The 14190-nt window shown below is 33.3% G+C and overlaps 2 protein-coding genes across 8 annotated transcripts in view; both read left to right on the forward strand.

Moving 5' to 3' along the window:
* stac (C2 and C2B_Munc13-like domain-containing protein staccato) overlaps positions 1–14190 on the forward strand; it is a 2073982-nt gene that overhangs the window by 1854876 nt on the left and 204916 nt on the right. The window lies entirely within an intron of this gene.
* LOC137236886 (uncharacterized) lies at positions 3013–4509 on the forward strand. 2 transcript variants are annotated; one of them, XM_067759981.1, is made up of 6 exons: positions 3013–3296; positions 3353–3569; positions 3636–3824; positions 3889–4197; positions 4277–4339; positions 4410–4509. In XM_067759981.1, the coding sequence occupies exons 2-6, from the start codon at positions 3354–3356 to the stop codon at positions 4443–4445; spliced, it is 813 nt and encodes a 270-aa protein (XP_067616082.1). In that variant the 5' UTR covers positions 3013–3296; position 3353; the 3' UTR covers positions 4446–4509. The 2 variants fall into 2 exon arrangements, with proteins under 2 accessions (XP_067616082.1, XP_067616081.1); XM_067759980.1 differs by having other exon boundaries at positions 4407–4463.

Below are 14190 nucleotides of genomic sequence, written 5' to 3' on the forward strand. Positions count from 1 at the left end.
ACGCCGTTAATTTAATTCGGATTCTTACTTTAATTTACATTAACTTCTGATACTCAAAAATTCAAACTTTTTTTTCGCTTTTTCAAGAATTTAGGTTTATTTAATTTTTTTTCATTTTTTTCTTTTTCAAGAATTTGGGTTATTTTTTCCATTTTTACACCAATTTTATTTTAACTAATTTCTAAATTCCAAAAATTTTAATTTTTTTTCACCTATTTATTTTTCCGCTCATTTAATTTTTATTCAATTTTAGCCTGTGTTTTAAAGAGATTATTTTATCTTCCACTTATATTTAATTTTATTTAATTTTTTCCATTTTTACACCAATTTTATTTTAACTAATTTCTAAATTCCAAAAATTTTAATTTTTTTTCACCTATTTATTTTTCCGCTCATTTAATTTTTATTAAATTTTAGCCTGTGTTTTAAAGAGATTATTTTATCTTCCACTTATATTTAATACAAAAAAACTTTCCTTTAGATTAGGTTTAAGTTGAAGAAAAATGCGCTAAATTTTAATTTAGGTCAACTGAGGGAATAATTTAGATAGTTTTACCGTGGCGAAAAATAATGTTACCAAAGTTCAACTGTCTGCAAAAAAATTCTTTTGCGTCATTCGAACTTGAGATCAAGGTCTATTTTAATAATTTTTACATTTATGGCAAAAGGGAAACTTCGCTCAAGTTACGAGTACAAAAAGGGGTAAATAAAAATTGAAAAATGCTGTGCATTTAAATTTTACTAAGCTTTAGTTTCAAACGTGAATCTCGAAAAAGAATGAAGTAATCAACAATTTAAAATTTTCAGCAAAAGATACAAAACGGAATTCCCGGAATTTAATTAAATAAACTGTACCTTAGTACTTACTGGTGGTAGGATGTCCAACGAAATTTCCTTTTTGTGGTTGGTTGACATTTACTTTACAATTGTGCAGCGGGTTCAAAACCGTTTTCTGACTACTGGATATAAAAGCAATTTTCTTTTTTTTTTTTTTTTTCACTTCACCGGCACTGCACGATACTTTAGTTTTTCCGCCACACGCCCATGCACTTTAAATCCAACTTTTGCAATGATTTTCTGATCTTCAGCTCGATCATGCGCATACCCCGATTCGTATCTAAACGGAATTTCCTACCAATTTTACTCCATTCACACCCACGAATGTGCAGTTGCATTTCGTTTTTGCGCATGCACATATTCATACCTGTAGATGTAGGCCTCCTTCCACTAATGTTGCGCAACACGCGCAGATACCAAAGAGCATAAATCAACAAGAGACATCACTTAACATGTTTGCTTCGAACCCAAACTACTCGCTGATTTAGATTGTGGTTACTGACATTTCTTTTTAAGGCTGTTCGCAAAAACACGGCGAAAACCACGGTTGCCACTTCGGACTCTGTTTGGTGCGCTGGTACCTTTTTGTCAAATTTGGTGCTTTTTAAGCAAGTAGCCGCGATTTTGATATTTTTGTCTTTTTCAGTATAGCACAGATTCAAAAATCGTTCAATCATTTAATTTCAGCAGAACAAAGGCAATTCCGGTATATAAATGAGTAATGTCGGATTTTCCAAAAAACAAATTTTGTATATATGTAATTGATGAAACAACGGACTTATCAGCACGAGAGATCTATTTTTGGTGGTTAGATGTTTCGACCGATTAACAAACAAATTTTGTCATAGATTTTAGTAACTAATTGAGCCTAATAAAAGTGATACAACACTGATTTAAAAATGTATTTCAAAATCACGTTTGTCTCTTGGTAATTTTATAAAGCTTGCCATTGATGGAGCCAATAAGATGACCAGCGAAAAAATTAATTGAAAACAAAATTTTACATTTAGTGCATTCAGGCGAATCGACTTGAACTAGGTAACCGGTCACTCTGCAAAATGGCTGAGTTTGTACCCCTTTTCCTATTCTGTACGAAACATTGCCCCGATTTTGTTATGCCACGATTTGTATGCTGTCACGGCTTTGTTATAAGAAATGATCTCATTAAGTCTCATACATCAGATGATGAATAGCACTGTGATATTGAAATATTTTGAAACGTATTTATGTATATGGACAAGTCTGGGTTCCTGACGCGACATTTTCATGTATTTTATGAGAATCTTCGCGAAGCTTTGACGAAATTTTACATTCCTTAGACGAGAGGCTGATGCTCGTAGATTAACGAACGCGACAATCTTAACTCAATTAACAAGACTATATGACATTGAAAATATATTATTTTCAAGATATACCTCAAGTTTTAGGTCTAGTCTATATTACAAAATTTGCATACTTGGATCATATACGCCCTCAAAATCCGGAGTTGAGGTCCAAAAACCCCTTTAAATAAGCGGAGACATCCACTGTCATATAAATTTCCATCTGTTTATTCTTCCATGTATTTTTACGTCATTCAAATTAATAAATTTTTGTGCTTGCAACGATGCACAAATGTAGGTTTAATTGACAGAAATATAGGAGAAACAGTATAAAATAAACTCAAAATTTGAATTTTTGCATTTTGAGTAACCGTTTCCTTTACCATTTTGCTTGTCACTAATCGACAAATATTTTCACTGCATTCATACACTACATTCAAAAGAAAAATGCTAGGTAGTTTGACTGCTTCCTTTTGTTTGTGCATATGCAATCGTTGACTACACCAACCTCAATTAATCTTTAAAACATTCATCCTATACTAATTGCATTTTTTGCAGAGCTTATGGTTTTTATGAAAAAAAATACTAAAACTCTTGAAAAGTTGCCTTTCACTTCTAGCTTTTATTCTTAGCTTTAAAAAATTGTATTTCGCTTTTTTTAGCCTTTAATTTTTGTACATTTAGCCTTTTTTCTGCAAAGAAGTTCTGGCAACACTGATCTAGTATTTTTACATGCGGCGAAAATTAAAACGAAAAGTAGGAAGCAACTGTCAGTAACCACAATCTTTTGTAGCGAGTGTTTGATATCAAACATACGAACTGACGTCTCTTGTTATGTATGCTCTTTGCAGATACCTGTAGTGGAATTCACTAACTTATAACGATGCGATTTGTCGAGATTTTAATTAACGATTTTGTCGCTTGCCTTATCGATTGTACTATTCACTAACTTAGTTTTAACGACTCGCAATAAATGACATTTAAAATAGTAGAAAGGTGGCAGCACAGCTTAACGAAACCTAAAAAATGCGAAAAGCACAAAAGGAATGCCAAAAATAAACAAATTCCATATACTAACTGCTTTTAAAAGTTATTATTGTGCAAGTTTTGAGATACAGTTTGCGTTATCAAAAAAAGGTAAGTAAATGCGTAATTAATTTCATCGACATAACAAATTTCTCATATTAAAATAGAATGGCGTCATCAATTAATACCAATCAACGGAGAAGCCGTACCACAGCCGAGCAGTTAAGTCGAATGGTGGACTTTTTAATGGAAACTCCGGGATTAGCGGGTTCCAGATTTCTAAAGCGGCATGGAAAAGCAGAATGTGATAAAAAATGGACTGAAATGGCGACAATGCTGAATAGCCTCGGTGGTGCTGTAAAAACTGTTGAGCAGTGGCGTACGGTAAGCGACCATTATTATTTTCTTGTACTTTAAGGGTATATCTAACCTAATTTTGTTTTAAAAAAGGTATGGAGAGATCTAAAAAGCGGTACAAGTCTAAAAGTTCGTGACAGGAATAGGAAGCAGGCAATGACAGGTAACAATCCTATATATGAACAGCGGCCCACTGAACTAGAGAGGCGTGTAATTGCCCTTACTGGCAAGGATTACCAGCAAGGTGATGATGCCTGTGATGAAAACGTGCCACAGATGGAGGTAATGAACAAATCATTTATTATTTAATAATAGCTTGAAAGATAACAATTGTTTTTCTTGTTAGCAACGGCAACTGCGTAAGGAAAATGAGGAAAGCATCATTGTGGAAATAAACTCGATGTCACCTGACGAATTGCCATCGGTTTTGCATGATGAACTGCAATTCGTTTCGCATGATGAGCTGCCATTTGAAATTCATGAAGCAAGCGCAAATATGAGGTCATCTACGCCAGTTGCTCCGTCAAGAAGAACGCCGATTACTCCAGCAACGAGAACGACTCGAAGTGGTGCCACCCGGAGGCGCGTAGGAAGTGCCAGCGAGATACAAAAAACGTTTTTAGAAGTTGCTCAAACTCAGGCATCAGCCCTAAAAGTAATTTGTTTAATTTTGCATCTAAACATTATAAATATGTATTTTTTATATTATTGTAACAATTTTTTTTTTCAACCAGATGTTAGCTGAGTCAAGTGTTGCCGCCGTGGAATCAGCCAGCAAACAAGCCGATGCTTTAAAAGTATTATTATTATTATATACATATTTAGGCTTGATACCGTTTTCACACAGAATTCTCTTTTTAACAGCAGACTGTAGTGTGGCTAGTGTACAGGCGACGAAGTTGATGGCGGAGAGTATGGTCACAATGGGTAATGGCTTAAAAGCATGTGCGGACGCTTTCAATAATTTAACCAATGCAATATATCGACTTTAAGAATTATAGCCTTTGAAGATATTTTATTTTTTTATTTTGAATACAGAGTTCCTATATTTATATGTTAGATGTAGGTTTACTTCAAAAAATTATGTAACTTTTGATAGGTATATTTATGGCAACGGTAGGTTTATATGTATGTAAGTAACATGAAGTGCCTTTTTTTAATATCATTGTGTATGTTTTATGAAAGTTAAATGACATTTATGTAATACTCCTATATTGCTGCTACAGGCTAGGTAAACTCACAAACATCAGAGTGCTGATATATTGCTCTTTAAATGTTTTTGTATTCAATAATGGAATATACCTAAATTTAAATTTTTTCCTGGCGCACTTTTTCTGCTACAATCAAACAAATTTTGCAGGCTGTTTTGATTTCGAATTCAAAACTCATTGGGAGCATTTTCTATTAGCATTACATAACATATATGTATCCCGACATACAGTTTTGCAATTAATTATGTAGATTTTTGGTTTCATGCAAACCTGCGTTTATTTATACCACTCATAAAAACATACGTATTTAAAACGGGTTTTTTCATTCAAATTTTTTTTATAATTTGATTTCGTCTTTGCACTTGAGTGACACTTAATTTTTTAAAATAATTTCCAAAAGAAATCGATCTATGTAAACGAATGAATGAATTTTTTACATTCAAATAAATGTATTATGTATAAAATTGAGCTGTGTTAAAACCTCATAAGTATTTATTTTAATTTTAAAGAACACGAAGTTCGTTTCGTTTCTATTGAAATGATTTGTTAAGTTTGACGATACCGAATCGAAGTTTTTACTACCAAAGTAGAGATTTTTTAAAATAATTTCCAAAAGAAATCGATCTATGTAAACGAATGAATGGATTTTTTACATTCAAATAAATGTATTATGTATAAAACTGAGCTGTGTTAAAACCTCATAAGTATTTATTTTAATTTTAAAGGACACGAAGTTCGTTTCTATTGAAATGATATTGCTAAGTTTGACTGTTCGGTGTGATGGAAGTTTTCGCTACCAAAGTAGACCAAATATAAAATAAAATGGCAAAATGTTTGCTTTACATTCCTGTAGATTTTTTTATTTATAAGTTTGTTAAGTCTGTACTTAAGTATAGTAATTAGCAATAAGTCGGTCTTGAACACGTTTCGCTATTGAAGAGGGTGCGCCTTGATTAACATTGCTATCACTTGGGCTTTGATCTAAGTATTCAGTGTCAGGCTCGTGTATGGGTTCACTTAATCGGATGTTATGCAACACTGCGCATGCGTTAACTATTCTACCAGTAAATCCTGGATGATACAAAAGAGTCCTTTGCTGTGATAGGCATCGCCATGTTCCTTTGAGAACACCAAAAAGTCTCTCGACTGGGTTTCGAGCTTTACACAATGCCTCATTGTACCGAAATTTTGGGCTCCCCTCTGGTTGGTTAGGTAAAGGAGTGATCAGCCAGGGCTCTAAAGGGTATCCAGAGTCACCTGCAAGTAGTTTTGTGTGCGATTTTATTTTCTGGGAAATTTCAGTGCATTAAACACACTTACCTATCAAAAACATGTTGCGGCTACCATTTTCAAAATTTCTCTGCATCACTCTCCGTACTGCAGAGGAGCTCCAGATAAATGCATCGTGCCTTGCTCCTGGGAATTTAGCATTGACATTCAATATCTTTAGGTTGGGGTCACAAATCTGTATATAAAATAATATTCAGCCCGATTCTGCATTTCGACTTGGATTGGAATTTTTTCGATTTGGCAATTTTGGTATTCTGTGTTCCAATCTCTTTCGATCCAACTTCGAATCGTTCGATTTTTTGTATTCTGCATTTCGATCGTAGTTCCGTTTTTCTAAGTTGCGAATTAGTTGGCGGAAAAATATTTTCTTTTTATTTTTTTATTAATTTATAATAGAATTTTAACAAAAATGTAAGTAAAACTTGTTAAGAAACGTAAAAAGCTTGATGATGATTGTTTTTTATATGTTTCCAGGTCAAAAACAACATGTCGATGCCGAAGTCCTTGGACGTATCTGCACCGCAAAAGTATCTAACACATACTTTAAAGCATCCTTGTTAAGTCGAAAGTTTTTTTGAACCTAAATAAGAAAATAAGTCTAAACTTTACCACTTTTAAGTTCAATTTCTTACAATTCATCACTCATCTCAAATGGATTACACAAATCTCGCAATATCTGCCTTTCCATTCTCGCCTGGCAATTTTCGTATGCGTTGCTTTCCAACTCCATAAATAATGCCGCGGCTATTGATTCCATTATAATAGACAGCTATAATTTGTGTCTGTTCGTTGGGTCGAGTTATATGCCAAAGCAAGCTGCCGGCCTAGGGGAAGGTGAAGCGAAAACGTAAACAATCCTTGCGGAAAGAATAAATAAACCTTTATAAAGTACTTTAGGCCAGTGCAATGAAATTAGCATCCTTAAAATTCAGAAAATGTCAACTATATTCGTGCAGGAATTCGTTTTAACAAAACTCGGTGGCCGCGGCAGGGAATTGGTCAAAAGAACGACAAAAACACACTTACAATTATGAAATCACTTCACTCAAAAAAATATAACACTGCGGCAATATATTCTATTGCTTTTTTTTTGTACAAAATGGCGTGGATAATAAAATATAAACGTTTTTCAGTGTTTTTTACAAATTTTCTTTAATTTATTTTGTTCCAATGTTCACACATTCCATACCAACAGCTGATTTCGAAAAATCATTTACTCTTCCTCTTCTCTTTACGATTCCGTCGTAATGCAGAATACCAAACTTCGATTAAAGCGGAGCGTAGAACGGGAACGTAATCGAAATGCAGAATAGGGGTGATTATAATCAAAAAATTACAATACATTTCTTTGAATTATTGCTTTTACCATTTGTACATTTATTGAATGGTATCCATGGTGATTTACATATGCCTCTTCATGATTTCTGGGGCTCATGATGGACACATGAGTGCAATCAATAGCCCCAATAGTACCTCCCACAAATGGTGCAGGTGACGCAGAAAAAACTTCTTTCGCAGCTTGCCGCTCTATTTGAGTCATTGGAAACTTTACTTTATCGAAAAACAAAGAATGGTTGATAGCATTTGTTACGCGATGTATACAGCGGCTTACAGACGACTGGCTCATTGATATGCCCCATTGTTCTCCAACGGGCCGTTGATAACAACCAGTTACGAAGAAGCGTAAAGCAGTTAGAACCTGAAATTTTTATAATAGTGTTCAATTGAAAATTATATGAAATTCCATGATTTACCTGTTTCTCTGTTGATATCGCAGTTATTCTTGTACCTCTTAATTGACCATCAAGTTGAGAAATAATATCATGAGCCAAGTCTGGGGTTAGTCGGTACAGCTTTCGAAACTCCGTTGCATTCAGGTGGAATGGGTTATCTACTTCCCTAAGAAGGCGTCTGTCCACTGGCGATGGCCTCAGTAACTCTTCATCTTGTGAAAAAAAAAAAAAGTACTCAAATGCCATTTGATTTATAAATAAAGCAGCTTTTCGTGTTTGAAGGTATTTAATTAAAGCTCCGATTTTCTTTTTTAACTAAAATTGTCAGAAATGTGAATTTCGTGATTTTTAACGCAGCCAATTCACTTGCCGTTTATTTAACAACACAGCTGATTGTCGATTAACGAATATCGATACAAAATAGTTACTGAATAACGAAATCGTTATAGTTATCGATTCGCAAATAAAGCGATGGCAAATATCGTTAAAAAAGTTAGTGAATTCCACTACTGGTTGATATACATTTTGCCGATAACAGTGTAACGCAAGAACAAGTACGGTTGCCGGTGACATATGTATCTATGTATCTTAAGGCTAGCTTAACATCTTGAATACATAAAAGAGCTCCAATTTAGTACTGTTTATTTTTCTGAAAAAAAAAAAAAAAAAATTTTGCCTAAATTAATGGTAAAACCTTAAAAGAATTACTCCTTGAAAAGTGCCAACTTTTATAGAGCATGAAATGAACATAAATTGCTACCCCGTTTATCAGAATCAGCTGCACAAGCGCGTTATCAATAATAATAAAAATTCATTAGCAATTATTGCCTTCATTTCAATTTTCTTCGCTAAAAATTTGTAAAGTTACGAAAATAAATTGTCACAATCAGCTGGTTTGACGAGGTTACCCAGCCACATCGTCATTTTATGCAGGTTAAATAAAAGTGTAACGCTTTTGCGTTGCGAGCAAGTAACAATATACACAGAAGAACTAAATGCCCCGTAAAGGCGTGGCTTGTTTTTTAGAATAGAACAATATATATTTACAGCCCTTGCGCAGCGTACAAAAAGCGTAAGACATTTGCCAAAAAAGAAAACGCTATAAGTCTAATAGACAGACTGCAGCTAGGGAATGCGGTAATTGATTAAATGAACAATGTGAAAAATTGTGGCGTAATGTTCAATAATACTCTTACATGGAATGTCTATATTTTATGTGCGATTGGAAAAGTTTGCTTCGGGCATTGTATGAATGTTTTCTGATAGAAAATTAAATTAAATTATGATATTAATTCAATTTTGAAATATAGTACAATAAAATTGTTTGCTGACGATGCACTAATTTGGATAAGTGGTAGAAACGAAAATGATTTAAGAAATAAATTACAAAGTGACTAAATGCCGTTTATATTAAGGTTGTGTGCTAACAAACTTAAACTTAATATCGAAAAAACTAAATACATGTTAATAACTAGAAAGAATGTTTCCGATATTGGTGCTCTCAAATTAAACAATTCAGAAATTAAAAACGTAGATACTATTAAATACCTTGGTATCGTAATAGATTGTAAATTAAAATTCAACGCCCATGTTGCTTATATAACAAATAAAATAGCAACTAAAATATGGTTTATGCAAAGAACCTGCAAAAACCTAAGTAATTACTATAAAACTAAAGTATATCGATCTGTTGTTGAACCTTACTTTTTATATTGCTCTACAATTTTATTTGTTATGAAAGATTCGCAAATCGATAAATTACAAAAAATGCAGAATAAAGCTATGCGATTCATCTTAAACAAACGTTATGATACCCCAATCAAAGATATGCTACTTAGTTTAAATTATATAAGCGTGAAGCAACAAATATTTTTCTTTACGATGAAGTTTATATACAATATAAAAACCGGAAATTTACCTGTATACTTAAGAACAAATATTAGAGTTAATTATGATGTCCATGGAAGAAATACAAGACAAAGAAATGATTTCAAATTACCTAATTATAAAACAGAATCTGAACAGAACTTCAATGAACAACCTGAATACATAAAAAATAGTGATAATAACTTGTTTAAAAAAAGGTTATACACTTACGTCAAATCTATGAGGATAAAATAAATACTAATATCTGTGCTGGTTGTGTATTCCTAATTTATATATCTAATTCTAAAATTACAAATTTCCTCGTTTATATATATATACATATATCTATTTAAACTGATGTACCTATTGTTAAACTACTGTACCTATTGTTAATTAATGCAATAATTTTTTTCAAATTGTATAAGCTAGGCTCTTCGAGTCGTAATAAATAAATTAAATAAAAATAGAGCTCTGAACAACTTATTAAAAATCAAAACACTCGTTCACATTCATAAAATCATTTACACAAAGGAAACAAAATATCTTTAAGAGGGCTCCAGTTCCTCAGATCCATCATAAAAACTCTTACTTCCGAACAACAGTTTTTTGTTAATTCAATACATCTATGGAACTCCCTCCCTATGAATATTATTGAGATAATTATTTTTGTTGTTTACGGCCTTTGAATTATAACTTTTTAAATATAAACGAGCTCTAGGCCAAATATTTGTATAAATAAAAAAAAAAATAAATGTAAGGCGCAATAACCTCCGAAGAGATCTAAGGCCGAGCTTCTCTTCCAATTTGCGTCGTGCTCCTCTTGATTTTCCCTACAAATTGGCCGGACGGGACCTACATGTTTTATGCCGACTCCGAACGGCATCTGCAAGGCAGATGAGTTTTCACTAAGAGCTTTTCATGGCAGAAATACACCCGGAGCGCTTGCCAAACACTGCCGAGGGGCGACCCCGCTTAGAAAAATTTTCTTATAATTGAAAAACATTATTTCTAAAATTTTGATGTTGCTTTGCCCGGGAGTTGAACCCATGGCATACGGTGTGATAGGCGGAGCACGCTACCATCACACCACGGTGGCCGCCACTTGCTTGTTGTTGGTGTTGCAGTTTAGTACGTACAAAATATTTTTGGTGGCGTTGTTTATGAATTTGGGTGTTAAGCCAATTTTTCTGCAACTTACCAGAAACTTAATCGACTGTGTCAACTTAGCCAGCTGTTTTGTGCTTTGTTGGTATCGATTTGTGTACTTCTTGATCTCTATACCATACTTGCTTTTCATATGTCTGTAGGTGTTTTTGTTGGCGCGGTGTGCTCTCCGTTCCATAATTATTTTTGTTGTTTACGGCCTTTGAATTATAACTTTTTAAATATAAACGAGCTCTAGGCCAAATATTTGTATATTCTTAATAAAACACAATACGTGAATTTTTGATATACAATTATATTATTTAATTTGTCGATATTTCGACTTCAGTCTGAAGTCATCATCAGGACTAGGTACGAAAAGAACAAACAAATTTTATCAACAGAGTTCTCTCGATCAGCGATGAAGTTTATCATAAAGAAAACATTAAAATAATAATAAATGTTCTAGAAAACAATGAATTTCCTACACGCATAATAAAAAACTTTATAAGAGATTATTATAAGAAACCCACTGCGAGGAAAAATGCCGAAAATAATAAAATATATAAATCGACTACATATGTGTCAGGCCTGTCTAACAGAATAAAATATTCAAATATTTATGACAAAGAGAAATATAATTTAGCCTTTACCTACAATAATACGTTGCGACAAATTTTCAGTAATACCAAGAGTAGAATAGATAAATATGAGAAATCGGACTTGATATATAAAATTCTATGTAATGGTGACGGGTCCCACGTATGCGACAAAGTATATGTGGGGACTACTAAATCGAAACTAAAAACGAGGATTTCCGGGCATAAAACGAATATTAAAAATCGCAACAACCCTAATGATGGCAAAACGGCGCTAACACAGCATTGCAGAGAAACTGGACACTCTCCCAATTTAGAAAATGTAGAAATTCTACAGAGAGGAATTACAACAAACGCTACATATTAGAGATGCTGCACATAATAAATACACCCAGCGACAAACGGATGAACTTCAAATCTGATACAATTGGTATTGCCTCTGCCTTTAGGCAGCTGATCAACAACAACAACAATAATAGATAAGAGCATCTCCCACTGTTTACCAAAGAGTTCACCTGCAGGCTGCAGCTGATATCACTTGAGCGGCGCTCACTACTCATTTAGATAACTTTCTGCTTATGTTCATTTTTTGTTTATGATAACGGCAGTGTGTTATTTACATTTTATTGTTATTTACTTTGCACTGTTCGTAAACTTATATTTTTGTTACACTAGTCGACATATTGCATTCAAAAATGTAAGTTCTGTACTTGTGCAAATGTGTATTTTTATGATTTTAATATGTATGTTTGTTCTTTTCGTACCTAGTCCTGATGATGACTTCAGACTGAAGTCGAAATATCGACAAATTAAATAATATAATTGTATATCAAAAATTCACGTATTGTGTTTTATTAAGAATATACAAATATTTGGCCTAGAGCTCGTTTATATTTAAAAAGTTATTATTGAGATAGGAAATGGGCTGCTTTTTAAAAAACAAATTAAGCAATTTTATAATGCTGATTAAATTGTGTTTATTTCAATGTACTTTGATCCCCCTTTTTTTTATCGACTGTCAGTAATATATGTACTTATGTGTAGATATTAAACTGTTATTCTTTTATCAATATATTCTATTTACTCTTTTTTAATAGATTTTTACAATTTTTTGTTTACTATTTTTAAGTAGATTTTGTAATATTATCAATGTTCAATATTTAAATACATATATGAGTGGCGCATTAATTATAATGTTTAATATTGTTGTGCTAGCATGTATAAGTTTAAAATAAATACAAATAAAAACTAAAAAAAATCTTTGCACGTTTTAACTGATACATGCAGGCCATGATGCAATTATAGGTAACTGACGTTGGCAGCTTCTCCTTCTAACCCGCCATCTTGAACTCCCACTCTGAAACTCAATTTGTCTCTTTTCAAAACTACTTTTTTACTCAGAAGAAAATGTGTCCTAAAAACTACACAAATCGGGTTTTCTGAAAACTATGCAACGGCGTCACTTTTTTTCTCCAAATCTATTTTGTGTTGACTTTTATACATTTCGAATTAGTGAAAATTTTCATAAAATAATTTTGTTTATCTGTCAAAATTATAGAAATTTTAATATTTTCTTCGCAAACTAAATGTAATATGTTTAAAATAATCATTATAATACATATTTAAATGATATTTTTAATCGGGTCATTTGCTTTTCCTTTCCAGGCACGGTTGCCACTTTGGTCCATTTGGACAAAAAATGGTCCCTTGCAAACCCATTTGGCCGCTGGTCCCTTTTTTTTTAAATTTTGGTCCATTTTAGACAGTAGCCACGATTTTGGTACTTTTCTTTCTTTTTCACTCAGGTGAAAATTCACAACTCTGCCCACCACATTTGCCAAACTTCTATTAACCCACTTATCGTTTTCAATTTACTTACCAAAAAAATTGCTCAGTCAATAAAATGTAGCAGATCAATGAAATTTCACCTCGGAGACATTTAAGGCGAGGCGTTAATAAAAGTGCTGAATCTAATGGCGAACACATTACACGGACTTATCAGAAAAAATCCTTGTTTTAGTATGCAGATATTTCGATCGGTTATCAAACACTTTTCGTGATAAACTTTTTTCACTAGTTGAGCTAACAGAATTTTTTCCAAATGCACGATTTGGCAGGGCTTGTTACTGTTGAAGCCATTATAATGGCCGTCAAGTTAATTGAATTGAAAACTAAGTAAAACAATGACACTAACTGGTTTCATGTTTGGTTTACTAGCCACTCAATTTATGTTCAAACCTGCCGAGAGATATAAATACTTCGTGAAGGAATATATCAACGTGCGCAAAAAAAATTACACCTTCAAAATTTCTCACACAGCTCAAACTAGCTCAATGAGCTCAAGGAATTCTAGGAGTAATGTGGTGTTAAGGCGCGTAGAATACTTGAAAATTAAGTAGGTAGGTAGGTTGAACTGATCGGTCCATAAGGACCTCACATAGACTGATTGAGTCCATAGTGTTACCAGAAGTTTGTTTTAACGACCAAACTGAAAAACCCTATCAAAAACCAGGATCTATGTTATAAAATAACTCCGTCCTCTTGGCAAATACTAGAAGCTTCCTGGGACTTAAGCCACTTGCTGCTTATAGATCTGACAGCTGTATCACTCCTAATAGCTGGAGCCTTAGCCTGGCAAGTGAAGGGCACGAGCACAGAACGTGCTCGATCGTTTCCTCCTCCAACCCGCACTTCCTACGTCTGCTATCACTGACCAAGCCTAATTTAACGGCATGTGACGTCAGAAGGTAGTGTTTAGTCAGAGAATCCGTAATGAGTCCACAGTCCTCTCTTTTTAATGATAGAA

Source organism: Eurosta solidaginis, chromosome 1, assembly GCF_040869045.1.
Source record: "Eurosta solidaginis isolate ZX-2024a chromosome 1, ASM4086904v1, whole genome shotgun sequence".
Taxonomy (NCBI): Eukaryota; Metazoa; Arthropoda; class Insecta; order Diptera; family Tephritidae; genus Eurosta; species Eurosta solidaginis.

What these genes read in the sequence shown, in the direction of transcription:
- LOC137236886 (XM_067759980.1), top strand. Translation starts at nt 3,354, where the DNA reads ATGGCGTCATCAATTAATACCAATCAACGGAGAAGCCGTACCACAGCC. An exon ending in CTGTTGAGCAGTGGCGTACG is followed by an intron (nt 3,570 to 3,635) that starts GTAAGCGACCAT and finishes GTTTTAAAAAAG; the next exon opens with GTATGGAGAGATCTAAAAAG. An exon ending in CTCAGGCATCAGCCCTAAAA is followed by an intron (nt 4,198 to 4,276) that starts GTAATTTGTTTA and finishes TTTTTCAACCAG; the next exon opens with ATGTTAGCTGAGTCAAGTGT.